Source organism: Fundulus heteroclitus, chromosome 16 (genome assembly GCF_011125445.2).
Source record: "Fundulus heteroclitus isolate FHET01 chromosome 16, MU-UCD_Fhet_4.1, whole genome shotgun sequence".
In the NCBI taxonomy this organism is placed as follows: Eukaryota; Metazoa; Chordata; class Actinopteri; order Cyprinodontiformes; family Fundulidae; genus Fundulus; species Fundulus heteroclitus.
In genome coordinates, this window is record NC_046376.1 from 25782407 (window position 1) to 25809348 (window position 26942).

The 26942-nt window shown below is 39.1% G+C and overlaps 3 protein-coding genes across 8 annotated transcripts in view; 2 read left to right on the forward strand and 1 right to left on the reverse strand.

The window, feature by feature from the left end:
- ciita (class II, major histocompatibility complex, transactivator) overlaps positions 1–4215 on the forward strand; it is a 37604-nt gene extending 33389 nt beyond the window's left edge. The window contains exons 16-23 of the mRNA XM_036148048.1: positions 815–994; positions 1076–1147; positions 1282–1362; positions 1447–1530; positions 1610–1693; positions 1800–1883; positions 3172–3255; positions 3351–4215. Coding sequence (XP_036003941.1) covers positions 815–994; positions 1076–1147; positions 1282–1362; positions 1447–1530; positions 1610–1693; positions 1800–1883; positions 3172–3255; positions 3351–3426 — 745 coding nt within the window. The 3' untranslated portion in view covers positions 3427–4215. The remainder of the gene's footprint in view (positions 1–814; positions 995–1075; positions 1148–1281; positions 1363–1446; positions 1531–1609; positions 1694–1799; positions 1884–3171; positions 3256–3350) is intronic.
- Positions 4216–11131: 6916 nt separating this feature from the next.
- dexi (Dexi homolog (mouse)) lies at positions 11132–13975 on the reverse strand. Its single transcript, XM_021321816.2, has 2 exons — positions 13062–13975; positions 11132–12984 (listed from the first exon to the last, which is right to left on the reverse strand). The coding sequence occupies exon 1, from the start codon at positions 13430–13432 to the stop codon at positions 13163–13165; it is 270 nt and encodes an 89-aa protein (XP_021177491.2). The 5' UTR covers positions 13433–13975; the 3' UTR covers positions 11132–12984; positions 13062–13162.
- Positions 13976–15482: 1507 nt separating this feature from the next.
- clec16a (C-type lectin domain containing 16A) overlaps positions 15483–26942 on the forward strand; it is a 50915-nt gene continuing 39455 nt past the window's right edge. For 3 of the 6 annotated variants that reach the window (XM_036148260.1, XM_036148264.1, XM_036148263.1), the window contains exons 1-9: positions 15483–15697; positions 17352–17480; positions 17996–18129; positions 18277–18425; positions 20063–20168; positions 23457–23462; positions 25070–25193; positions 25439–25613; positions 26088–26138. In XM_036148260.1, coding sequence (XP_036004153.1) covers positions 15624–15697; positions 17352–17480; positions 17996–18129; positions 18277–18425; positions 20063–20168; positions 23457–23462; positions 25070–25193; positions 25439–25613; positions 26088–26138 — 948 coding nt within the window. In that variant the 5' untranslated portion in view covers positions 15483–15623. The remainder of the gene's footprint in view (positions 15698–17351; positions 17481–17995; positions 18130–18276; positions 18426–20062; positions 20169–23456; positions 23463–25069; positions 25194–25438; positions 25614–26087; positions 26139–26942) is intronic. The other 3 variants (XM_036148261.1, XM_036148265.1, XM_036148262.1) reach the window with 2 other exon arrangements.

The window sequence follows — 26942 nt, forward strand, 5'->3', positions numbered from 1 at the left end:
TCCAGCTGAAATGTCCAACTCGGAGGTCGTAAATTCTGACTGCTGAGGACAAATAGAACGCAGCATAGGTTTGATATAAGAGATTTGTATTGTATTCATACACATTTTGAACCAACACACGAATCGTCGTAAACATTTCCTCATCAAAAAAATAAGACATAAAGCCTTCAAACTGCCTCTGTGCAAACTGTTGGGATTAGTTTAAATTGTCTTTTTCATCTTGATATGCTTTATTTTTAATCATTTTTACCCCCTGAAAACAACACGCTATCCATGTCAATTTTAATGTGACCATTTCTACTGATAAGAGTGGTATTGTCATTACTGGAATGTAGATTTTGTAAGTTGTTCTTGGTGTATAGAGATCCATCAGTAATACATTGGTTCTAGCTGAGTAACCACAGTAACCAGAGAGATTGGCTCTCATGCTGCTTTAGGGGGTCATCAATATAACTCTACGGATGGTTATTTCGTCCTGTCAAACCTATAGCCTAAAGCCACAAAACCACCTGTTACCTAAAAATCTCTGACTTGTTGGAGTATGAAGGTCAGTTTTATGCGGCGAGTCCTAAACAGAAAGACCATCTTGGAGCCCAAGAGTGAATGTTTGGATTAGAATCTCAGGGATTTGAAGGTTGAGTTCAGTGTTAGTGTCGTCAAAGAGGACGTCATAGATAGATGTTCTTTATTAATGTTTAAGACATTGATACCTGTGTCTGAGTAACGTCGAAACGGATATTAGGATCGGAGGTTTTTTCGCGTTATCACTGCCGCACAGGGAACCGCATACGTAACGGAGCGTGTTTTTCCTCAGGGCCTGCATAGCAGACGTCGTCACGCTGTGGGAGGAGCTGGAGAGGAGGGGCGACGAAAGCCTCCTGCAGGGAGCGGTGTCCAAGTTCACAATCCATCCGCTGAAAGCCACGCAGGTCCGTCACATAGAGCATCTGGAAAAGCTTGTCGGCATACACACCCACAAGAGGCTCTCAGACAGGTAGGGTGGGAGACATGCACAGAGAGAGATCTGTGAAATATAGAAGTGTTTAATGTCGGTTCGTCTTTTACGCACACGCAGCTCCAGCCAATCAGGCTCCGTCCTGGCAGAGGGGGTGCCAGCCGTCAAAGAGCTGCACAAGCTGGAATTTCAGTGAGTAGCCGGGAAACATTTACCCTGCAATGTAATGGGAACATGATGTGATCGTATAATAACTGCATCACAAATAAGAATCTTACTGAGGTGATTATCGATTATGATGGTGATGACACTTACTCTCCCTAAAGGCTTGGCCCGGAAAGCGGACCCTTGGCTCTCCCCAAGCTGTGGGCCCTACTGCCTGGGCTACAAAACCTTCAGCACTTGGAGTAAGTACACATATGTTTGCCATCTCGAGTCGTCTCCTCGTGCAAAACGCTCTTCTAATGATCTCTGTCTCAAACTTCCTACAGTGTGGAAAACAGTAAGATCGGAGACAAAGGAGCGGAGAAACTGGCAAATGCCTTAGTCTCTCTTCGCTCTCTGGAGATACTAAAGTGAGCCCGTCTCTTTTTTTTTCTGTTTCGCTCATCTTTCCTATTATTGTTTTAAACCAAATAATTTGTTTGCTTTTAGTTTGTCCGAGAACTGCATAGGAGACCAAGGGGTGAAAAAACTAGGTGTCGCCCTGAAGGATCTGCCCAAACTGCACTGCTTAAGGTCCGTACTGAGCCCCATGCTTACGCATGAGTGCATACACAAACATCTATAAATGGCATTTTGTTTTAGAGCCACAAAATTTCACTTCCATCTCTGTGGTCTCCAGTCTGTACAGCAATGTGATTTCTGACGAAGGAGCAGAGAGTTTAGCAGCCGTCCTCCCACACATGGCTTCTCTTACGGACCTCGAGTAAGTCTGCTTTCCTCCCATGTTGGAAATGTTGTTGCGCAGGACGGCTTCTGCTAGTTTGTTTGCACTCCAGCACTGAAATTAAAAATAAAATACAAAGAGCTGTCTATACAGATAATATATATTTACTTTTGATTATTCATTTTGAGGGTAAATAACTAAATCTACTAGGATCTATGCACTTGAACGATGTTATTTTCATCCCAAGTGGTTTTCAAAAGAATCCATACAACCCTGAGCTTTTTCAGATTTCGTCAAGTTTAAAACAAAGAAAATCTTCAATAGATTTTTTTGTTCCTCTATATGTGTCAAACTGACGCAGGATAGCTCATATTTAGGAAGTGGGAGGAAGAACGATACATGGTTTTTCCAAATTTTTTGAAAAGTAAAAATCTGAAAAGCATTTGTAATCTTTAACCATTGTTACCAATAAACAAACCCTGTGCAGCCAACTGCATCCAGAATTCCCCAAAGGGGTAAAAAGACTCCATTTGTGTCTCACCAAATCTTTGTATAAATACAGCTGTTCTGCTTGGTGTGAAAAATCTGCCTGTAACATCACAAAGACCTAGGACCACTGCAGACGGCTCAGGTATAAAGCTGTGGAGACGTTTGAAACGGGGTCGGGTTGTAGAAGCATTTTCCAAGCCGGATCCATCTCCTGCAGCACTGTTCCATCATTTATCTGAAAATGGAGAAAATATGGCACAACTGCAAACCTGCAGAGACATGTCCATCTTCTGAAAGAGACTGGGAAATAACAGCGAAGCATTCAAGAGGCACACGGGTACTCTGGAGGAGCTGCAAATCTCCAAATCTGGACTTTACGGGAAGAGTGGGATAAAAGCGGCCACTTTGTTCTGTATTTTACCAAAGGCGAGGTTTATCTGTTCCGCACAGAAATAGCAAAAAAAAAATTCATTTATATTTAGATCTGCAAAGCTCAGAAGATGTGTTGCTGTTATGGCAGCAAACGTGCCTCTACAGAACATTGACCCCAGGAGGCTGAATATATGTGAATGCATGCCACACTTTTCAGATTTCTGTTTGTAAAAAAAAAAAAAAAAATAATTAAAAGCCATGTATCATTTTCCTTTCACCTTACAAGTAACACAATACTGTGTGTTTGTCTATCCTACAAAACGTCACTAAGATAAAATTAAGTTTGAAAATGTGAAAGTTTAATCTGAATGTTTTCAGGAAGCACCGCATGGACATATATGCATAGGTCAAATCTTCCCTGTTGACTAATTTCTTTATATTTCCCTGTTTTGTTTTCATTTGACAGCGTAAAATATAACAAGATGACAGATGTTGGCGCACAAAGCTTGGGAGCCAGTTTGAAAAAGTGCAAAAAAGTGAAGACTTTAAGGTGAGTCGTGTTACTAAGTGGGAAAAAGTATTTTTTTGTTTTCTGGCTTGTTTTTATTTCATCTCTTTAACTTGGTGTGTCTGTCTTTATCCCAGGATGTGGAACCAGTGCATTCCATATGGAGTTTTTGAGAGACTTCAGCACCAGGACAGCCGCATTCTCTGCCATTAGCATAATCCTAAAAACAAAACCAAAAAAAAAAAAAAAACTCTACCTTGCACTAAACTCTAGACTGGTTGCTCTTATATCACTATGAACACTATGCATTAAATGTTCTAAAAGCTTTGAAAGCATGACAAAGATAGAAAGTAAGAGCATGTGAAGATTTGCACTACAACAATCAGCTGCTACTTAACTCATCAGGTAAAGATTTCAACTACTCTTCTAAGCATAAAAACACCCACACCACTCAGGATCACCTGTATAGAACGCTTCATGCAAACTTAAAAGGGTACTTTGCACAATTCAGTGCTCTCCATATGGAAAGCTTGTTTTCTCAATCATTTTTTGTGTGTTTTTATGAGTTTTTATTTTGTTTGTTTGTTTGTTTGTTGTCGGGGGGGGGTACAGGGGGTTGTGAATTGCAGATTGTTTCCTTGTTACTTTTTATATACATATGTATTTTAATTGTGGTGTCACATGTTTCTTTTAATTTTTTTTCCACTAAATGCGAGGGTTTATTAAACCCCCCCCACCTTTCACTTCCTCTGCTGCATGTTTCTGTTCTCCATTTTTACACCGACTGACCTTTAAGACGACGGCGCTGTTTGCAGCTCTCTGTGGTTTTCAGGGAAGCACAACATCTACAGCATTAGCCTTTGTACGCAGCTATGCTTGGATCCAATGTTACAAATGTGGAGCTGAATCTCAATGTTGGTCTGCTTGAATGGTGCTAATGACCTCTGCTGCATTGACATTCCAACTCAAACACAAACCTAATAAATGAATTTAAATCTTTGAGAACTGAATCAAGAATTGGGTTCGATTTTCTTCTTCTTTTCTCACACTTATGAACACGTCACTTTATTATTACTCACTTGTCCTGCTCAAACTATTGTACACACGCCGTGACATCAAGTACAGTACTCCAGGAAATGTTAGAACCACAGGCGAATATTTATGCTCTCTGGCGCGCCCTTGTGGCTAAAACGTGACACGACATAGAACAAGGACAACCGGAAGCGCGCACTGTTCAAACGTTTACATATATACACTTATGTATAAGTATTTTAATGATGCATTTGAACTGTTAATTTACAGCGTGGAATGGGGTTATATGGATTATATAAAATCATTACACAAAGTGACATATTTCAACCCTTTGTTTCTTGTGGTCTTGATGATAATGGCTTACAGATAATGAAAACAAAAAAAAATCAGTTTCTCTAAAAAATATTGTGAAACAGTTAATTATTGAAAACTTGTGGTGTCACACTCTAATCAGCTAATTAACTCAAACACCTGCGAAGGTTTCCTGAGCCTTTAAAGAGTCTCTCGGTCCGGATCACTAAGTGACACAATCATGGGGGAAAGTACTGCATGACATCCTTCACAAGGAGGGTAAGCTGCAAAACGTCATTGCTGAAGAAGGTGGTGGTTCACAAAGTTCTGTATTCAAGCATATTATCAGAAAATGGAGTGGAAGGAAGAAGTGTGCCAGGAAAAGGTGCACCAGCAGCAGGGAGAACCACAGCCTTTGAGATGATTGTCAAACGAAATCCATTCAGGAATTTGGGGGAGCTTCACGTAGTGTGGACTGAGACTGGAGCTGGTGCATCAAGAGCCACCACACAGAGGAATTACTAGACTTGGCCTACAAATGTCGCATTTCTCTTGTCAAGCCTGTCCTGAACCAGAGACATCAAAAGCGTCTGACCAGGGCTGAAGAGAAAAGGAACTCAATGGTCCAAAGTCCTGTGTTCAGATGAAAATAAATTGTGCATTTCACTCGGATATCAAGGTGCTAGAGTCTGAAGGAAGAGAGGAGAGGCACAGAATCCACTTTAAGTCCTGTGTGGAGTTTTCACAGTCAGTGATGGTTCAAGGTGCCATATTCATCTGCTGCTGTGTTCTCTGAAGTTCACAGTCAATGCAGACTTCTAGCAGGAAATTATAGAGCCCTCAATGTTTCTCTCTGCAGATACGCTGTATTTTATTGTCCAACAGAGGCCTGTTTCACAAAGCTGAATTTAGAAATTCAGGATAAGTGCCAAAGCCAAGCTCTACTTAGGGCTGATCGATGCGTCCCGGCTTTATCCGTTTTACAAAACCCAATCTAGGCTAAGGAAACGTAACTCTGTCCAACCAGGTGTTAGTAATCCAGCTAAATGTGCTTCTCCGGCTGTCTACGAAAGACCATGAGGTCGATCACAGATTCCCTGATGCTACAATGGATGAGTTGCGTGCAGCAATCTTTTTCATTCTGGTGCAACATCTAGTAGTGCACTAAATTAATTACAAACCACTTTGCCGTAATAGCTACTACGGAAGCCTTGGAGTATAATAAGTGTGAATGTTAACATGTCCTCCATGTATTTGCGACTGCTAATAGCTACGATCGTCATGTGAAATGGTTTTTGGCACTGTTGTCAAGTTCGCCTGTTTTTTTTGTTTTGTTTTTTCTGAAGTCGATCGTAAATTCTGTGAGTTGTATTTCGTGGGCTCATTTCTTGTTTTTTGGGCTCGTTTCGGTCGTTTGTTTTCGCTTATTTTGGATCTGAAATAAGCGACTATTAACATGAGTAGAGACCCAGCCTTTCTTGCTCCTGTACGACACACAGTGAACGGGCCAGCCAAAATCCCTCTGCGTCTTGGACATACATACCCTTCGTGTCTAGAGAGGCGAAAATAACCTGTTTCAAACATAAACACAAACTTCACTGTTATAATAAACTAATTTACCTGTCCAGCAGAAAGCCTGCAACCTCCGCATCAGTTCTGAGTCAGAACCTCAGAATGATCTCCACCTGGTAATAATCAATTGTTTTTTTTCCCCCTGCTAATTACTTTTTTTTTTCCTGGTTACTTTCTCAACCCGTCTCGCTGGGAAAAAGAATGGGTGAGCCTCCATTTCAACAACAACAAAAAAAAACGACAAATAGAATGAGCTACGATCGTCTTTGCTTGTTTTATACTCCTCCACTGACAGCGCATCCTCATATAGGAGACAGATAGGTAAAACGCGTATAACGGACAGGTTATTCCCGTTTTGGCTTCTGAAATCAAAAAAAGCGAGGCAAAATGGCGCCTCCCAGTGGGTGCATCGACAACTATGCATTTATAAACTAATAATTCTAAGTTATGAGAACGCTTTCATTTTTTATGTGAGGTTATTAGACTTTTCCAGAATATGTATTTATAAAAGCAATACTTGATTTTTGCTAATGAAAAGCCAAATTAGTTTCACCCTGTCCCTTTAAATCAAACAAGCAACATCTTTTGATGGAGCCTCACGAGGAGCTGAGGCACCTCAGACTCAAGAAAGGAACATTGCTGTTATCATAAAGGAAAACACATTTGTTTCGAGCTACTTCCGTTGCAAAAAATCAAACTTAAACTACTTTCTCTGATCTGTGCAATTCTGACTCTAGAGGACGCTGTTTTGCTGACCTTTGCATAACTCCTGAGGCAGAAGAGCAGTATAGAGGGATGAAACTTTTTCAGCAGACAGCCTTTGCAAACAATGTTCACCTCATATCAGATTTTAATAGTGGCATTGAGTATTAATACAAATATTATTTGCATTTAAAACACTAAGCATAGACTCTAAAACAAATTGAAAAAAGTTAATGTAGGATGGCTGATATGCAATGAAATTATCTATTCATGATAAAAACAATATCAAATAACTTTCTTTCAATAGTTTTTAGGTCACGGAGCCTTATGGTCTGTATAGGTTTGTCATTTCCTTTTCGGGCTGTGAGATTGCATGTTTTGTGCACTTGAGGGGATTTTTTTTTTCTGGAAGAGTCAGCAGGCTGGAACACACATGTGGCTAAATACCATAGTGTAGCCCGCGAAGCTACTACTTCTTGGGCTTTAGCAGGTAAACCTAGGCAGGGTCCCATATTTGAACATAAAAAGTTGTCTAATGCAAAATACAAATACGCACTGCGATTCATTAGACAGAATGAGCAAATCATGAGGGCTGATTCCTTGGCAAAAAAGCTTATAGATAAGGATACAAAAACTTTTTGGAAAGAAGTTAAAACTATCACTAGTAGTAGATCCTCCCTCCCTTGTACTGTCGATGGTGTTTCTGGGGCGCATATGATTGTAGATTTTTGGCAACAGCACTACAGTAAGTTATTTACCTGTGTACAGAGTAAACCCTTCCAGGCTGACAAGGTTAGCACCGTAGAAACTATCAAAACACACGAAGTCTATAAAGCAATAAAAGAACGATCTGCAAATAAATCTATAGGAATGGATCTTATTGCAGCTGAACATCTCAGATTTGCAAGTCCAAGGGTAGTCCCTCTTCTTGCCTTGTGTTTCACTGGTTTTATTATGCATGGTTTTATCCCTAAAACTCTGATGAATGTTCTTTTACTTCCTGTGATTAAAAGCAAAGCTGGTAAAATTGGCAGCTCGGATAATTATAGACCTATAGCCCTAGCTAGTACACTATCTAAAGTCTTTGAACTAATTATTTTGCCAAAATTTGAAAAGTTAATTATGTCTACAGATAATCAATTTGGGTTCAGGTCCAAACATGGCACTGATATGTGTGTATATATGGCCTAAAAGAATTACTAAAAAATTATAACAGCAAAAATTCTACGGTCTTTCTGTGTTTTTTAGACGGCACTAAGCCTTTTGATCGTGTAAATCATGGAAAACTGTTTTTAAAAATGTGCCAAACTGGAGTGCCCAAATACATAGTAAGATGTCTGTCCTACTGGTATGCTAATCAAGATATGCAGGTCAAATGGGACAATTGTGTGTCTGCATCCTTTCGTGTCGGCAATGGAGTCAGACAAGGAAGCATTTTATCTCCTATGTTGTTTAATTTTTAAATGAATGACCTCTCTAAGCAGCTAAACTTGTGTAGAACTGGCTGCATGGTTGGTGATACTATTATTAATCATTTTATGTATGCTGATGACCTAGTGTTTTTAGTCCAAGTTCAGCTGGTCTCCAGAAGATGCTTAATGTCTGTTCAGCATATGGTGTACAATTTGATGTCAAATTCAACCCATCTAAAAGTATCATCTTGATTTATCGCACAAAGGAAGACAAAAATATTATATTTCCAAATTTTAAACTATCTGGGATGTTATTGAATGTCTCAAATGAAGTAAAATATCTTGGCCATGTGCTGACAGACCGTCTATCTGATGATGAAGACAAGGCAAATATCCTTGTCCGTAAGTTTGGATTCTGTTCTGTTTTAGTTGCACTTTTAGTTGTTTAGGTCATATTGTACATCTCTGTATACTGCACATTTGTGGGGCAACTTTAAAAAAGCCAGTCTTCAAAGATTGAAGGTGGCCTATAATGACGCTTTAAGACTTTTGTTAAACAAACCCAGATGGACCAGTGCTAGTGAACTGTTTGTATCTGCTCGCATCAGCCCTTTAATGGCTGTTTTAAGAAAGCTTTTGTATAAATTTATCTGTCGTTTAAATGAGTCCAATAATAGTATTATCCAACTGTTGACTAATGTTAAATATAGTGCAGTAAAATACTCATCTGTACTCTGGAGACATTGGTATGATTGCCTTTTGAAAGGCTAGGAGTTTTCTTTTTCTTTTTTAATGTACTTTTATTCTTTTATTCGTTTTTGCTTTTTGTAATTTGGACCTTGAGTCTGTAATAAAGCTATCTATCTATCTATCTATCTATCTATCTATCTATCTATCTATCTATCTATCTATCTATCTATCTATCTATCTATCTATCTATCTATCTATCAGCAAAACAGCGTCCTCTAGAGTCAGAGTTTCGCGGAAAATGGTGTAAATGGACTTTAGTGACACCTTTGCTTCTTCATCAGCCATTCGAATTCCCTCAACACATGCAATCTGTCTATTAAAGTCTATTAAAGTCTATTAAAAGCCTTTCTGTCAAACTCAGAGCAACAGCAGTCTTCAAAAACACAGTTGAACTGTAATAATTCCCAAATGGATAATGACAAAGTTCATAATGTTAGAGGCTACCGTCAAGATTTTAAAATAATTATAGTACTTGACTGAATATCAATGTATATCAGTGGTATTTTAATGCAGGCTGATAAAAAAAAATCATAACACAGATAAGGAAATAGAATCCCTGATAACACTCATTGGTTTATGATCAATTCAATTCAATTAAATTTTATTTATATTGCGCCAATTCATGAAACATGTCATCTCAAGGCACTTTAGAAAGTCAAATTCAATCAGATTATACAGATTGGGTCAGATTATACAGATTGCATCAAAGTCTCGACAAGCAGCATTCACTCCTGAAGAAGCGTAGAGCCACAGGGAGAGTCGTCTGCATTGTCCATGGCTTTGCAGCAATCCCTCATACTGAGCAAGCATGAAGCGACAGTGGGAAGAAAAACTCCCCATCAACAGGAAAGAAAACCTCCATCAGAACCGGGCTCAGTATGAACGGTCATCTGCCTCGATCGACTGGGGGTTAGAGAAGACAGAGCAGAGACACAATAAGAGAGACAAAAAAGCACATTGATCCAGTAATCTGTTCTACATTAGATGGTAATAACGGATCAGTGTGACCAGTGACTGAACAGAGAACACCAGGATTAACTGAGCCTGGCTGTTAGCCTGGTCGGGAGCAGGCTAGCTGCACAGAATGAATCACGAGGGTATCTTATGTGTTACTACTTTTGTGAAACCAAGTCCAGGCTTAATTCAGGGAAGATATCTGGAAAATCCTGGCTTAATCCTCTATCCTCTATAATTATGTACTGTATATATAGATTCTGTATATATATCTACTTTGTCTGCACCATCAACACCAAGTCAAATTCCTTGTAAGTGCAAACCTACTTGGCAATAAACTTGCTTCTGATTCTGATTTTGGTTTTGCATTTTGCAGCATTAACAATCCAAATGTGTTTTTTTTATATGCTCAGTGAATTTGGCAGTGTCATTGGTGAGTATTTCAACAAAAAAAGCACTGCCAGTTGTCAAGCATGGAGTCTGCTGCATCATGCTGAGGGTCTGCTTAGCTGCTGCTGGTACAGGTGCATTGTACAAACACACATGGCTGAGATCAAGCTTCTGGAACTTGATGTCAACCCAATCGGAAATCTCTGCTATGCTTAATATCTGTGTCTGCTCCAGGAAGCCGACCAGATGCCATTGAACTCTAACATTTCTAGTATGAAGAGTGGTCAAATAATCAGCAAGAACTAGCCTAGAAAGTTGATTATGGCGACAAGAGGGCTGCGGTTTTTATGCAATGAACCAAAAGACAATTGGCAACATATCAGTTAGGATTTGATGTGTGATTTGGGAGTATTTATTGGAAAAAAAATCCACAAATTCATACTTGTGCACCTAATTCTTGAATTTCTTTAAATCGTTGCACTTGCATATTGAAACATTCTATCCTGAAAAAAAAAAACTTCAGATAAATCGTCAATTAACATATTGATCCTAACGATGAACATGTGTGGGCTTCAGACCATATCTGCAGTAATGAATTAGGAAAGCATTGGAGATGTACACGTATCATATTAGGGGAAAATTTCTTCAACACCCGATCAGAAAACAAAACCTCCGATCTGCTCTTTAAAGGATGAAAATGCTGGCCTACCACCATATGTGAGGGAACCAAAGCAGCACCGAGGCTGTGCGGAGTCAGGGCGAATCTCTACCGATGTTTCTGCTCTTTCTACTTAAATAACAACAGAACGCAGTGATTTGCTGATCAGTTTTATTTCAGAGTGAAGGATGTGTGAATCAAACCACACGACCAAGGTATACCATCTATTTAGGGAGTTAAGTCAAATTAAATTAAATTCTTGGCCTTTTTTTTTTTTTTTTAAACAGGTTCTGATGAGGTAAATTCCTGAGCTCTAGTTTTGAGTGATCAAACCTACGGTTCAGATGCTTTTATTTATGTATTCAGTCAAAAAATAATAATACTCACGGGCACATTGGTTTCTGCACAAATCAGAGATTCATGTTTAAATATTGCTTTTTTTTTTTTTTTTGGCTGCGTGGATCCAAACTGGCCACAGAACCTGATCACAATGATCGACACTGGTTTGAATGTAACAAAGCCTCAGAAAAAAATAAAATAAAAACAGTCTTGCATCTGGGTGCAATTGCTTACATCTACAGTTTAATTCAGCAGTGGTCAGGTCCCCAAAAGTGTAGGCTGCCGCGTGACAACAGACCGGGCAAGGTTGATCAAATTCAAATCAGGGCAGTCTGAGCAGTCTGCAGGATGACAGACGGGACGCTAGCTGGCAGAAAGAGTCTGGATTAAAGCTGCAGAGTGGAACATGCAGGTGAACACATGTGCAGGGCTGCTTCTCCTCTATGCATCAGCTGTGGGGTTTGAAATGTGGTGGACATTCTGTACATCATGGTAAATCCACGTTATCAGGAGAAGAATGCTGATTTTTAGTGTGAAGGGAACATTTTGTTGAAAGCTGGGCCCCTGCGTGATCTGCAGCATGAATTATAGAACATCAATAACCAAGGTTTTTGGTTATTGACTTTTTTTTTTCTTCTCCTTTTTCATTGACTTTTTCACAAAGTTAGTCGAACGGTCGCATTAATATCTAACTGACCGTTGCTTTACTCTAGTTTGTTATTGCTGTTGAGAATATACACTTTATGGAAGGAATTTTAGACTGGTGATTATTTAAATGGAGTAAGAACCAGGAAAAAAAAAAAAAGTTCAGCTAAATCAACTCATGACACAAACATCATGCATCGTTCCTCAGAGTCATCCTAAAAAAAAAAAAAAAAAAAAAAAACATGTTGATTACAGAATAAAAATTTTCCTTTACGGGTTTTCACCCACAATATTAAAAACATTTAGCCAAAAAGGAGTTTCCGGAGAAAATCGAAATCTACTCAAGACTGAACAGAAACCATATTTAATAATAATATAAAAAAAAAAAAAAAAACAGAGCATCCCTTTCTGGATTGCAGTAAGAGCGTAACAAGCAGGACTTTAAAAGTTTTTTCGGTGGACCGTGTCGATGCTTCACAGCATATCTCCAGCTACGGCATCACGCCTCGCCAGCGCACCTGACAGAGTCGCTAAAGTTACTCCTGAGAGAGTGAGTGTCCCTGATGAGGCTGGGATGCGGTGGGAAGAGCTTCAGGAGACCCATTCTGACTGAGTGAACCAGCAGCAGCATCAGTGGATTCCCGTCTCTGAGTGATCGAACGCTAACAGTGCCTACAAGAGGACGATGGAGCCGTCTTCAAATGTTTCATTGTGTGGCTCGTGAAACTGAAATATAGACTCGGTTTTTTTTTTTTTTTTTGCTGGTTTTGAAGTCTGCTTGTTTAAATAACAACCGGATCCCAAATAGCCTGGAAAGTTTCTCCGGGGAGCGCATGCCAGGCTGCTGGATCTTCATGCAAGTCGTCAGAACCACACTCTGCCACTTGGACAGAGAGAGTAGCGCTCTCTCTTTAGAGGGAGCGCAACCAGATCTCCGTTTCTGTGTGGACCACCAGCGCAGAGCTTGTGATGAGACGGACATCAGTCCACTCTCCATCAGGCTACCGTCCTCTGAGCCGAGACAACCTAGGAGGAAAAAAAATGTCAGCTTTTAAAAAGATCACTAATTCTGCATTGTGTGTCTTTTAGCGGTTGAAACTTACTTTTCTCTCTCTCAATAAACCGTCTCTGTGAGAGGCAGCCTGCACTCGCACCCACCGTGAGGCAGGTCTCCATTGTCTTTGTTTTCCTCGGTCGCAACCCGTCATTCCAGGTATCCCTCAAATACATCCAGCTCCGGGTCTGTGTCGTACGGTACGGAGGCCGGGTCGGACAGCACCCCGAGGTCCACCAGCGCCTGGTCCATGTCCTCGGGCAGGAACACTATCCCCACGTTCAGGACAATGTACTCCATCAGAAAGGCATAGTAGAGGATGAGGACGTTCACAAAAAACAGGCCCAAATAAAACATATATGGGAGCTCGTCCAAAAACAATTCCACCGAATCGAGCTGGGCATAAACCGAGCGTGTCATAGAAAACACAGACAGCCAGGGTCTGGTGCGAGCGGGACCGGTGCTGGTTCTTGCTAAAAAAATAATAATAATAGTCTGTCGGAGTTCATGGGACAGGCGCGTCCATTTCGGCTCGGCCCAACTCGCGGTGGCTTTGCAGTTCCCAGCGGGGTTTTATCTGTACGGTCCCGAGTAACAGACGACAAAAGCGGGCAATGTGGATGACGACAGGCTCATCGCTAATAATAACCATCGGACAGTGTTCAGATATCGTTCTCGCTGGCTCGACGCATTCTCCACATTGGCTTCTTGGGGGTTGCCGAATTCACGCCATGCCAGCTGGTCACGGCTAAAGACAGTTGCATCCAAGGTTAGCCAAACCAAACACGAACATTTGTACTTGTTGCGGCCTGTTAAATCGCAAGGAAGAGAAACGCGTATTCTCAAACACCTTAATTCCACGGGTTTTGCCCAGCTAAACGTCCTTTAACGCTTATATACCAACTACATCAAAACACAGCCGACCACAAGCGACTTCTGAACCCGTGGCAGGCGATTGGCTCGCCGATTTGCAGTCTTTACTGTGATTGGCTGATACATATGTCAATCTGCAAGGAAGAAAATTCGTCGCGGAAATTAAGCATCACTCTCAACGTGAACGTCGACGTGAGTTTGAAGAGACGATACACGAACGCGTCCGCCATATTGTGAGTGGCAACTTCGCCCTGGAAACCAACGCAAGTATTTTTGGAAACTTAATGTTTACGTTTAACAGTTAGTATGTATTGCTTTCGTATTTTAACATTGATAATAGTGATGGTTGGGACGAAATGGAAAAATCTGCTGCTCAAAATTAGACTTCATTTATCCTGCTGAAATCAATTTCTTTCGGAATAATTGAACAAATATAAACCAATACATACAACTTGATAATGTTTAATAATGGCCATAGTCATTTATATCGATTAACAATTATTAGAATTGTGGTGAAGCAACACTCCATATTACTTCTTAAACTTAGACTTAGACAGACTTTTTTGTCATTTAACTGCACATTCACAATGTACATTTGAGCGACACTTTGTTGCAAGTCTTTGAATAAAAGCAGAAGACAAGTAAATGAAAAACAGTATACGCATAACTGAATAAAAATATTGTAACATTTGTCAGGAATGTAGCAACAAACTGAAAAAATTACAGGTAGGCCACAGAAAAAGTATATTTAAGACAATAATGCGGGTATATGTGGCAGCAGGATGTATTGTAAAGATGAATGGACAGTGCACATAGTACGTACAGTTACTGGTATTATTATTATGATGATGAAAATTATTATTACTAATACTATTATTACTAAAACTTAATTAAATGGGTAGTTTTACATATTTAAAATTTTAAATGTAGCTATCAGTTTTTTTTAATGGATGTGTTTTAGCTTGTAGCGATGCACAGCACTTTGTTTCAGCTGTTGCCTGTTTTTAAGCTCTTTATAAATAAAGATGTTATGGTACACTTTCATTCAGGTCATTATGCAAATTGCACAGTTCTTTAACCTAAAGCAGTGGAATCATACGTTTTTTGGGGAAAGTAAGAAAAATAAAAGGTTTGGAAAGATTATCTCTTGTGGTGTCTGCTTGTTGTGTGTAATATGTATGCATTCTGAGATGCTGTCTGTGTAATCAATATTTAATTATGGTAGCTCATAACGACAATAAAGATAATTGATACTTGACGTTAGATTTTCATATAACATTCAGTTTTTATCATATATATATATATATATATATATATATATATATATATATATATATATATATATTAGAATATATTTTTAGAATACATTAGAATACAGCGTGTAATTGACAAGACGTATTATATCCTAAAACCTAAAAAAAAAATAGAACATGAATGAATATAAACTTCAGTGGTTCTTTTATTAGGAATTTTACCCATACTTGCATTGGTATTCAAGGCGACCTGCCATACATGACAGAAGCCCTGTTGCAAGGTTAAGAACACCAACTCCCAGAAACCCTTGCATCGTTAACCCATCACACAGCGCCCCCTCTGCGCTGCCGTCTCCGCCTATCTGTCTCTGTTTGCTAAGGTGGGATTGGTACAGGGGAAAGTGGGTGCTATGGATAAATGCAGTCCCTAACATTTGCAAAATATCGCACCTAACAGGACAGCAGCTCTGTTAAAAACCGCAACCATGTTCGGCCGGTCACGGAGCTGGGTTGGAGGACAAGGAAAACCCAAAAACATCCACTCCTTGGACCATTTGAAGTGAGTAGGTAGCGTAACGTAGGCTAACGTTAGCTCATATAGTCACAGCTTTGAAATAACGCTAAAACGGGCTCATTAAGAACCTATTTAGATAATAAACGCAGCGTTAACAGTTCTGCATCGTGTTGGATATAAATGAAGCTAGCTGCGGTTGCTTTGTCGCTTGTGTAACACGTTTGTAAGATAAAACGCTAGCTAGCATGTTACCGTTAACCCTGTCTGATGTGTGTGTGTGTGTGGTTTTCGACAACAGAACCAGTTAATGTCCTTTTTATAAAACTAGCTAAGCGTACACCTGCCAAAATAGACCTGCGTGGCCACAACAGGTGATTTTTGGACATCAACAGGCTGAGGGGTTTTGAACAGGCTGAGTTAACAGGGAAGTGCAGTGGGCAAGGGGCTTACCAGTGTCTGTTTCTGATCAAGTTTGCTAAACTTCAGATCATGTCATTTGAACAGCTGCCTCAGTCAGGAGCAAGATTAGATGTTGATCCAACCTGATTTGACCGTGGATGGAACCAGGTGTTTATTGTGAGGGCTGGCATGAATGCGTCCTTTTTAGAGAAGCTCCTCTCAGTCCACTACTACTAGCACTGAAGGCTGTCATTGTTAAACTGATTAATTAATCAATTTGTTTTAAATTTATCTTTATACCTCTACAGGCTGGGTTTTTTTTTTTTTTTGTCAATTCATGGGGCATTATGACCTTGAGAACATACCGGTGTTTACCCAGAAATATGCTATATTTTTAAATCTTTTATAAAAAACAGAAAAGTATCAAACTGTAAAACTTGTTAGAATAATATAAATTCTGATCAATAATATTGATAAAGTTATGCTAAACTTATCTAGTACCTTTTTTTAAAAATCAGATTTTGTATTATAAGATATTTAATCTTTAAAGCTGCAGTAAGTTACTTTTGTATAAATGCATTTTTACATATGTGTGAAAGGTCCTTCTAAAGTGAACTATATGCACATATATGAGGAAATATTGTCTTTGACGCCATAGAGTATTCATTTGTTATGAAATATTAGTTGTTTTCTGGTGCTGTTTATTTTCCAACCCGCAAGAAATCGCTTTCCTTCACTGCGACACCACTTCTCTCCATGTGGGGTCGCTCTAGAGCCTCTGCAGCACGGCACTAAAAGCAGTTGTTGCTGCTGTGCAGATCAGGTGCTAAAAGAGCCAGACCGTCTCCGCTATGAGGTGTGGAGGGAGGGCTGTAGCACAGCACCAGGCAAGGGGACCTGTAAGTTGTACTTGTTCAAAATCTCGAGCTAAGTCCACACGTTTTTCTCAAAACTTCCCACTGCAGCTATAAGCAGAAAAATAGAATACCAGCTAAACTTTTGTTAATATTCAGTTTGGTTTTTAGCTCACGGATTGTAATTTAATTACAGTGATAGCTGACGATATGATGATGCCTAGATTACCGCACCGTTACTGTGTTTGGCGACCAGTACTGGACAAATTAGTCTTTCTTGCACTACTGGCTGGTATTGCACAGCAACAGGTGGGGTAAGGGCAGCATTGTCCATACTCCAAAATCCAATTAAGTGACTTAAAAACAGGACAATATTGTCAAGGATATTTTGTGCTGCTTTAACATTTATAGTCTTTCCTTCTGTCATTTGTTCATGTCTCTGACAGGTACATGTACCATATTCTCACCAAAAACACAACTGTGACGGATCACAACCGAAACCTGCTGGTGGAGACCATTCGCTCCATCACAGAGATCCTCATTTGGGGGGATCAGAATGACAGCTCTGTGTTTGAGTAAGTCCCTGTCAGTAGAACATTTATAGATGACCCCATATGAATGTCACATTGTGTTAACCATGCATCTATGTATGATTTTTGCTGAATAGCAGTGGTTTGAAGGTCTTTTGTCCAATATAGTGTTTTCTTAGCTTGATTTAAGATGTCTGAGAAATTGTAAATCTATTCTAATCATTATTTTATTGAATGATGTTCCAGATGAAGCTGGCTTGAATTAAAGGAAAACTTCAATAAAACAACTGCCATTGTGATAGATAAAGGGAGAGGGGGGGGGGGGGATCTAATGATCCACAATAATTTTAAACCCAACTAGTGAATTATGTCACTTACAAGAAAGGTCTAAAGATCTACTTTGGGTTTGTTGCCAGAGCTGGAACCATGTTAGGGGACTACCACAATGCTTTACCTGACAGATTTATTCTTTTGACCGATACATTTAGGAACCCTGCTGTCAGAACTTGACTTTTTTTTTCTGTTTTTTTTTGTCTACACTTTTGTGTGTGTGTGATCAGCTTTTTCCTGGAGAAGAACATGTTTGTCTTCTTCTTGAACATCCTGCGTCAGAAGTCTGGTCGCTACGTCTGTGTCCAGCTCCTTCAGACCCTCAACATATTGTTTGAAAACATCAGCCATGAGACTTCCCTATGTGAGTATGCTAGCATACCGGAGAAAACCAGTTGAAGCCAATTAATCTCAGAAGGGACCTTTGCTGTGTTTAGGTTTTTCAGGAGAAACCATTGATTAGTTTTAAATCAATGATTAAAATATCAATGAAGTCCCCTTCTTTTTACAGACTATCTGTTGTCAAACAACCACGTCAACTCCATCATTGTCCACAAGTTTGATTTCTCAGACGAAGAGATCATGGCGTACTATATTTCCTTCCTCAAGACCCTGTCTCTGAAGCTGAACAACCACACTGTGCACTTCTTCTACAATGAGGTGAGGCCACAGAGGGCTTAATCAGGGCTACATGTGAGAAAACAAAGATGGACACAACAGTGACATGTTGCATGTAATTTGCTCTCGAGTCAAGAAAGAAGGAAGGTTAATGATGGAGAAAATGATAGAACTTTCACTTAGGAAAATAAGTGAAAGTTTTGCTTTTACAAAAACCCATTTCCTTGTTGTTCGAATATGTTTATGTAGGCTTTGTTTTTTGCCAGCAAAACATCTTTTCTTGTATTTGCAAGACACTTGGGTTTTCAAAATGAACCGGAAACAGAGGCTGCACAGTTCAACCCATTTGCAATATAATCACAATTTTTTTAAAACTGCAATTTCCAAATTGCAGAGGTCTGCGATTTTTGGTTATGTAACAATTAATGGATAAGACACGACCTTTAGGTGTCAGTAATATGTTTAAAGTGGGTTTGCCTCCACATGGAAGCGAGCTGCAGCAGTGAGATAATCTAATTTTATCATTTGTTTGAGTTTATATAATCATAGTTTTTGACCAGAAAGTTTCAGGAATGTCACCGTAGCGTTAAGCACCGGTCAAACTGTTTAATACACAGACTTGTTAGTTGATTGGACTTTGTGCTCAACAAGGGTTGATGTCTAACTCAACAAGTTATTCTCTAGAATAATAATATTCTGAGCAATAAAAAGTTACATTTAACTTACTGTTTTATTTAAATAGTCCTTGTTTACGAACATCGTTATCTACAAGCCATTTTTGTTATTTGTGGTTTATGCAGAGAAAAGTCAAAATTTAATTGCAAATGGAATTTTGGTTGAAATAAATTGCAATTTAGATTTTTGGCAAAATTGTACAGCTTTACCATAAACTCCACAACATGTGCAGCTTTAAGATGTTAACCTTCAAAAAACCTTAACTGTATGACATTTTGATGACGTTCCTCACAGTAGCTTTCCATTTGTTTGTGTACACTTGGGAAAGTTGTTGCTGTGCTTTCAATGGTGGCTGTGCTCATGAAACCAAAACCAATTTAACACATTTTGAACATTTGAGACAATGTTTTGGGGAAAGTGCTATGTATTTTATTTTTTTATGTATGTACCTTTATAGTTTATTTTTGTGTTATCCTACAACTTGCAGAATCATATTAGGAACCTGTTCCTGTTCTGGTAAAATAAACTGCAGGTCATTTATGTTTTAAAGCTTTTCTACCTCCAGGTGGCGCCATTGGATTGTTGTTTTCTGTTTGGGTCAGATAAAAAAGTTTGAATTTTACTACTACATGCTGTCAATTTGGTGAAACATGTTTCATTTAATTTGCTGAAACATTTGAATGACATTAGACATTTGAGTTTGTAATGTAGTTATTTGTTGTTCATTGAATAGTTTTCTTTTAATTTAATGCCTTAAAGCATGGAAGAACCTTAACTTATCCAATTGTTTTCCTGTTCAAAGTATTGTCTAAAACACTTCTAGGATATTTAACTTGTCACATCAGTCACAATGCTGAATTTTTGTTCTTAAAATGTGATTAAATGCGCTGCAGGTCAGCATGTCTGGTCCAGCTGCCTTTTTAATCTCTGTTGTCATTTATGAGCTGACCATGGCTTTGTGACGCCTGGCTCACCAGCGCCTCCTCTCTGTCTCCCACACACAGCACACTAACGACTTTGCCCTGTACACCGAAGCCATTAAGTTTTTCAACCACCCAGAAAGCATGGTTCGCATCGCCGTTCGCACCATTACACTCAACGTCTACAAAGGTGAGTGGCGGGGGACGTGCATGCCAACTTGCATGCATACCCGCAAACACCAAGGATTCTGGGACAGCCTACAGCTTTTTTTTCTATGTTTCCTCCTTTCTGCCATTTCTCTTCCTGTGCATGAGCATAACTAACAGTAATTAATAACTAATGTCCAAAACCTTTGACCCTAACTAATTGTGTGTGCTCTGCTGGTTTGTATTTTGGCTTTTAATAATCTATGGATTTTTTTTTTTTTTTTTTTTGCTAGTAAATGCTTGTCATGCAGATTGTATGAGCCTTTGACCGTTATGCTCCCCCACAACATTTAATATAAATCCAGTTAATAATTATTCACTGTGTGACAGATGCAGTGAGGCAATATCCAGTATGTAGCTGTAGTGTCTGAACGAAAGGGGACATATCATCCAAAAGCCACTTTTTTAGCCCTAATTACATTTTGTTGAATACTTAGATTCTCTAGGAGTGTGGAAAACTCTAATGCAGTCTGTCCAGGTGTTGCATTGATATCTTTATATTTTTCAAGAAATTCAGGGTTCACTTATGTTTTTCGAACAATTACATCAGAGATCAATGATTTCCAGCTTACCACTTTTGCAAATCTGCCATTTTTATTTCTCGCTGAGATTTTGTAGTCTAAGCTGAGGGATGCCGGATTTACAAGTGAATAAGGGATCTCTTTTAAAGAGACAGTACCAAAACAAGTTGCTCTCAGGCAAACCTTGGACCACGGATAAAAAGGGTGGACATAGGGGTAAATTAACGTGGAATTAAAACCGAAGGATTGCAGTTCCACTTTATATAGACCACAAAGAAAAACTGAAAAGCATGATATGTCCCCTTTTAAGACCACTTTAGTCATATTTCTTCCTGACGCTCATGGTTACAGTTTGTACAGGTGACACTCCTGTTTTGGGGATTTCAATGTAAAATGAATGCAATATCTAATTAGAGCAATTGTTAAGCTACGTGAAGCATAGATGTAGAATTTAAAAAGGCTAAATTGGTTGAGGTGTTATAGGATTTATTTAAATACAAGAGTGACAAAAAAAATTACTGCAACTTTAGACAAAAGTTAACTGTCTTATACTTGATTAAATCATAAATTTGGAATAATGTGGCAAACACAAAATTAGTAAGATGAGAACTTCAGCAACACTTGAAGTATTTGGAGCAAAGTTTATTAGCAGACCAACGCGTTACGGCTTGTGGCCTTCAAGTGTTGCTGAAGTTTTCATCCTACCAGTTCACTGACCCTCTTCATGCACCTTGGAAGTTGGTGAAGTTATGCCAGAAACTTTTGGATCTGAATTACAAAATTTACCAGAAAGTTCAGCAACACTGCTTCCATTTCCTTACATGCTGGCTCATCTAGGAACCAAACAACTTGGCAGCCAACTCATGTAAATCTGATGAACTGTTGGACTTTAGCCCTACTTTCTGCAGCACAGCGTTAGCGCAGTTTGAAAACTTTCCAACAGCTCCCCGTGTTGTGACATCCATCACCTTTTACGTATTTGTCTGAGCTCCTCTGGGGACTCATCTCCCTTTTTATTTATTTTTTTTGAAGGGAGAAAATTTTTTTTCCTATAATTTCATTAATATTCCTTCCAGGCTTGGCTTCACAGTTTACTCCTGTTAACAGTTTCTGTTTCAATTACTGTCATGTTTTAGTTTATTGGATGCAACACACGACGGTACCCTACGACTTTCTCTTTCATCATTCATTACATCTTGATTCTGAAACGTTCAACTATTATTTTTAGGCCTTTGACTTCTCTTTCAGATAATCCGAAATCATCTTTAGTATGACTTTGTAGTGTGTTGAATTTATTTGTCTTATTATAAGCTATGACATAATAACAAGGAATCCCTCAACTGGAAGAATCATTTCAATGCAACAACTCTGCTGCACTATAGCACCGAGTAGGTGGCACTAAGTGCAGCATCAGTAAATTCAAAACAAGTCAAGGTGAAGCTTTTAGTCTTTGCCTCACACAGCACTGAAAATGTATGCAATAAAAATCATGAATATTACCTCCTTGTGCTGTTGTTAAATTGTATCTGATGCTTCCTACTGATTCCTTGTCCATGCGCTGTAACAAATCACCACTTGGAAAACAGGTTAGTCACACTACGAATAATTTATTCTGTGTACTTTTACATTTGATTACATTACAGCAGGCGCAAATGCAGTTTATTGGGATTTTATGAGGTAGACCAACGCACAACTGTGACGTTGAAGACGATAATGCATGGTTTTCAAAGCTGAAGAGAGTGGCATGTGTTTGTGTTCACCAACTTTACTATGATACCCGCTACATAAAGGTCAGTGCCACCAATTACCTTCAGAAGTTGCCTAGTTTATTAAATGCAGCCCACCTGTGTATAATTAAATCTTAAATAAGGCCTCAGAGCATTCATCAAAAAAACGGCTAATATTCCCTTGGTATCTCTTGCAGAGCTGAAGATCCATAGTTAAAGTGGGACAATCTGTTCACAGGAAAACCATTGTTGTGTAACTTTGTATATCGGCCGGTATAAAACCGACAAGAAGAAAGCTGTTATAGAAAGAAGGCCATAAGAACCCCTGTTCTCAGTTTGCCATAAGCCATGTAGGGGACATGAGGAACATGTGAGGGAAGCTGTTGTGAGACAAAAAAACAGAAAGCATACTTTCTGCATTGTTAAACAGGATTGTGGCAGCTTTATATTGTTGGATTACTTTGCTTCAGCAGGATGAAGGAAGTTGGTCAGAGTTCATGGAAAGAAGAAAAAGGCTGCAAAAGACACGACTGGGAGACTATAGGTTCACTGTCCTGCAGTGTTGCAAAGAAGCGGTTTAATTCACATCATATACCTATTTTAGGAAAGCTTAGTCTGAGACCAGGTCAAACTTTGTCTTGGTCTATCACATAATCTCCCAATAAAATACAGTGATGCTTGTCGTTCTAATGTGACAAAATATGAAGAAGCGTGAGCTGAGTAAATAGTTTTGCAAGGCATTGAAGTTGGTCAGATTTTTTTTATTTTAATTAGGCAAATATCCATGAATAAAGAGGAAAAAAAATTGTTTTTACTTTGCAAATAAATACTACAACCTCTTTTCCAAGTGTGGTGCTGTTTGCAGTGTGTCAAGATGACTGTGGGATGCTTCCCTGCCCCCCACCCGTCTGCAGCCGTCCCTTTACTCACATTAACCCTGTGTCTGTTTCCCCCCCTCTCCAATCACTCCTCCTCTCCTTGTCTCTCCTCCTCCTTCTACGCGTCCCATCTGCCTAACTGCAGTTTCATGTAAGTTGGTTCCATTCATTCAGTCTTTTTTTAGAGTTTGGTATCAGCACCAAGCTGAGCTGATTTAGCACAGTAGTTCATGCTGAGTAGCTCTAAATTAATGATTTAAGTTGTCAGTGGAAATGTGTACATGAAAAACGTTTTGTTGTCCTGGCCAAATATGACATGTTTAAAGTGAAATCAGCTCTTGGTTGCTGTTACCAAGTCCTGCGTCTTCTTAATGGTGTATTTGTTTCTAATATATGGGTAGGTGTGCGTAGAAAATCATTAATCATGTATCACTCACCTGCATACATGCAGAAAGCCATGCATGCCACTCTGATTGTTCTTCATTGACTAATCTGTTCCAAAAACTGGAATTTTTCCTGAGGTTCTCTTATGTTAATGGTGGTGGGTGTTGGAGCTTTAAAAAGTATTTATTTCCAATGAAAACTTTATAAATTATTAATAGATTTTCCATCAGTTACATGGAAAATTAAGTTTTTTTTTTCTGTTTGTTTTATAAACTCTGTAGAGGCATAATTGGTTTTACAATTGGATGCTCAATGTTATCTGCATGAAAATGGTGTCATCCAATAAACTTAAAAATAATAGCTATAACTTGCAGATAAGTTCAAATTTAACCTGGTCCTGTCTTAATGTAGGATTGTGGAAGGAGATGGATCATCAAATGTTATCAAAGTGGCATTTAGTTAACTAGGTATAGACTGGTGTTAGAGTCCCAAGGTGTACAAATACCGCAGTTTCATGATATCAATTATAGAATAAATATTCTCCAAATTTTAGAATAGTTTGCAAGTGCTTATGGCACAGAATACATCCACTTCTGCCATTCTGCTCACCATAGAGTATAAACAGTAAATATTGGGTTGTTGATTAGACCAGCTACCTGCTCAAGTAGCCGGACTGCAGTTGGGTGCTAAGCAGACAAGCCGCTGGTGACTTGGCATGTGTAGTTTAAAAAGATGATCTTAATTAAAGTGGTGGGCAGAGCAAAAACAAGGACATGTCCATATTTTTCACAACTGGGAATATTTTGTCTATACAGTAATTGAGGGTAAAATGTAAAAGCGTTCTCTCAGCCAGCGTGTGCAGCAGTGGGTGGAGGAGGGGAAAGACATTTGTTATTTTTATTCTCTAGAGAGCCAGAGAAAGCTTGGATCCTGCTGGTGCTTTATCTGGCATCTAATTAAACACAGGAACAGGGTGATGTAAAGTATTTGTGGTTAAATTCCAACTTTTTAAACCTTTTTAAATTTCATACCCATTGTGTTTCCACGTCACTAAATTATTTAGAGCAAATATCCCGGGGGGTACTGTTTTACTGTTAATTGGAACAATAAATAGTGTATACTAACAAAGTAGTGGTGGGTATGACTGTCTCTAATAGGATGTAAAATTCTTCTCAGCTCTGCGTCTTTCAGTCTATGGTGACATTTTTTATTAGTTTTCAAAATCTGAATATTTTTGTTGCATTTATGATATTCAGCTTTCTACTTTCACACACAGTTGTACAGACAGGTGACTGTGTTGAAGTGTGTGAACGTTATCTACAGGTATCTTTAGTAACGCCCCCCCCCCCCCCCCCCCCTCCCTCTGCTCTCCAGTGGACAACCAGCACATGCTGCACTACATTCGAGATAAGACTGCGGTCCCATATTTCAGTAACCTGGTCTGGTTTATCGGCAGCCATGTCATCGAACTGGACAAGTGTGTGCAGACAGACGAAGAGTAAGTGTCTGCCTCGCTTTGTAGCCTCTAGGGGGCATGGTTGTCTCAAGGTTTGCAAGCCCAGTCCTTTTAAAATGAACAGTATTAATGTTGGCTACATGTATGTTTTGTATGCACAAGTAGTTTTTATTTATTTATTTTTTTCATTTTTGTTAACTGATTAAAAGTTAACTCTGTTGATATATACCAAAGTCCTTAACCAGCTTTACTGATCCTAATGTGAGTTTCTTACTGTTGTGTCGCAGGCATAAGAACAGAGGAAAGTTAAGTGACTTGGTAGCAGAGCACCTTGACCATCTCCACTACCTGAACGACATCCTCATCATCAACTGTGAATTCCTGAACGACGTGCTCACCGACCACCTCCTCAACCGTCTCTTCCTGCCGCTCTATGTCTACTCTTTGGTCAGTCCTGAGACGGTATGTCCTCCGTCACAAACGCGTCTAAACTCCCTGAGTTACACTTTCCTCTACAGGTTCACGTTGTTTTTCGTTTAGGCTGTTTCATTTATTTTATTGTGTTCTCAATTTATATTTAGAACATGGGTATAAATGCTTTCCCCTTGAATTATAAAAAAGACTTTCCTCTTGTCTTTGGTGGTTGTAGCAATAGTAAATCTACCCAAACTGATTTTTGTGACTTTAATGTGGCTGATATTTTAAAAAGAAATAGACATTTTTCTTAAAGTAACTGACTCTGCCATGGTTAACAACAGTGTTTTTTATCTTAACTTTTTCATTTGATTTTCTCTTACAATCTTGAGAACATTTAAAGGAGGCTTATCTAGGCATACAAATGTTCCCAAAAACCACAAACTGTAATTCCAGATATCCTTTTCCCTGTCATACTCAATCGTGTTATGACTTTTAATGATGTTCTTTTTGTTTTCTCAGTCTGAAGAGCGGAAGATTAATCCCCAGGTGTCCCTCTACCTGCTGTCTCAAGTAAGCAACACATGCTAGGTACCAGAGACTGGGTGTTGAGTTTCCCTTCTGGATTTGAGTCGCTGTTAAACTGCAAAAACAAATACCTGAGACACAACTTGGACTCTGCTTCTAGGTTTGGGACTAGAGTCTCATGACAAATCTCTTACTCTTATAGTCAGGGGTAAAAGGGATATGCACGTTCTCCTGTGAATAGGTGCACCTAATGGATTAGCCAGGGACACTCTCAAATCCCCGGATAATGTTTCCATGACATCTGTATCTAGCTAATAACATCAAAGAAGTCTCTCAAACCGACCTTTGCAATAAATCACTGTGGAATGTTCTAAGACAAAATAAACCTTTTGGTCCATCACAACTGAAGCAAATGGCTTATTTAGATCTTTGCTGAACTTGGTTGATAGCTAAAGTCCAGTATATGATCTAATTATCTTATTCAGGTGTGCTAAAGCAGAACTGGCCATGGCAGACCCTAGCACAGAGCACAAGCTCCCTAATGTGATGAATGGTGGCAGCATCGTTCAGTGGGGATGCTTTTTTTCCTCCCTTAAATAACAGACATTTTTTTTTTTTTTTAAATATATATATTTCAAAAAGCAGTTTCTCTTCTGTCGATTTATAAATTCAATGTTCTCTCCAGTTCATTTGACGTGTTCCATGTTGCTCTTTACCTTAAGGTAAAGCATGCTCACCGTTTCATCCTGACAGCAAAAGTTTTATGTCAGACAAATTAGTGTTTTTATTTGTTGTATCCTAGACTTTGTTTTTCACAATATAGCATCTTGGACTATAATTGTTAGTTCC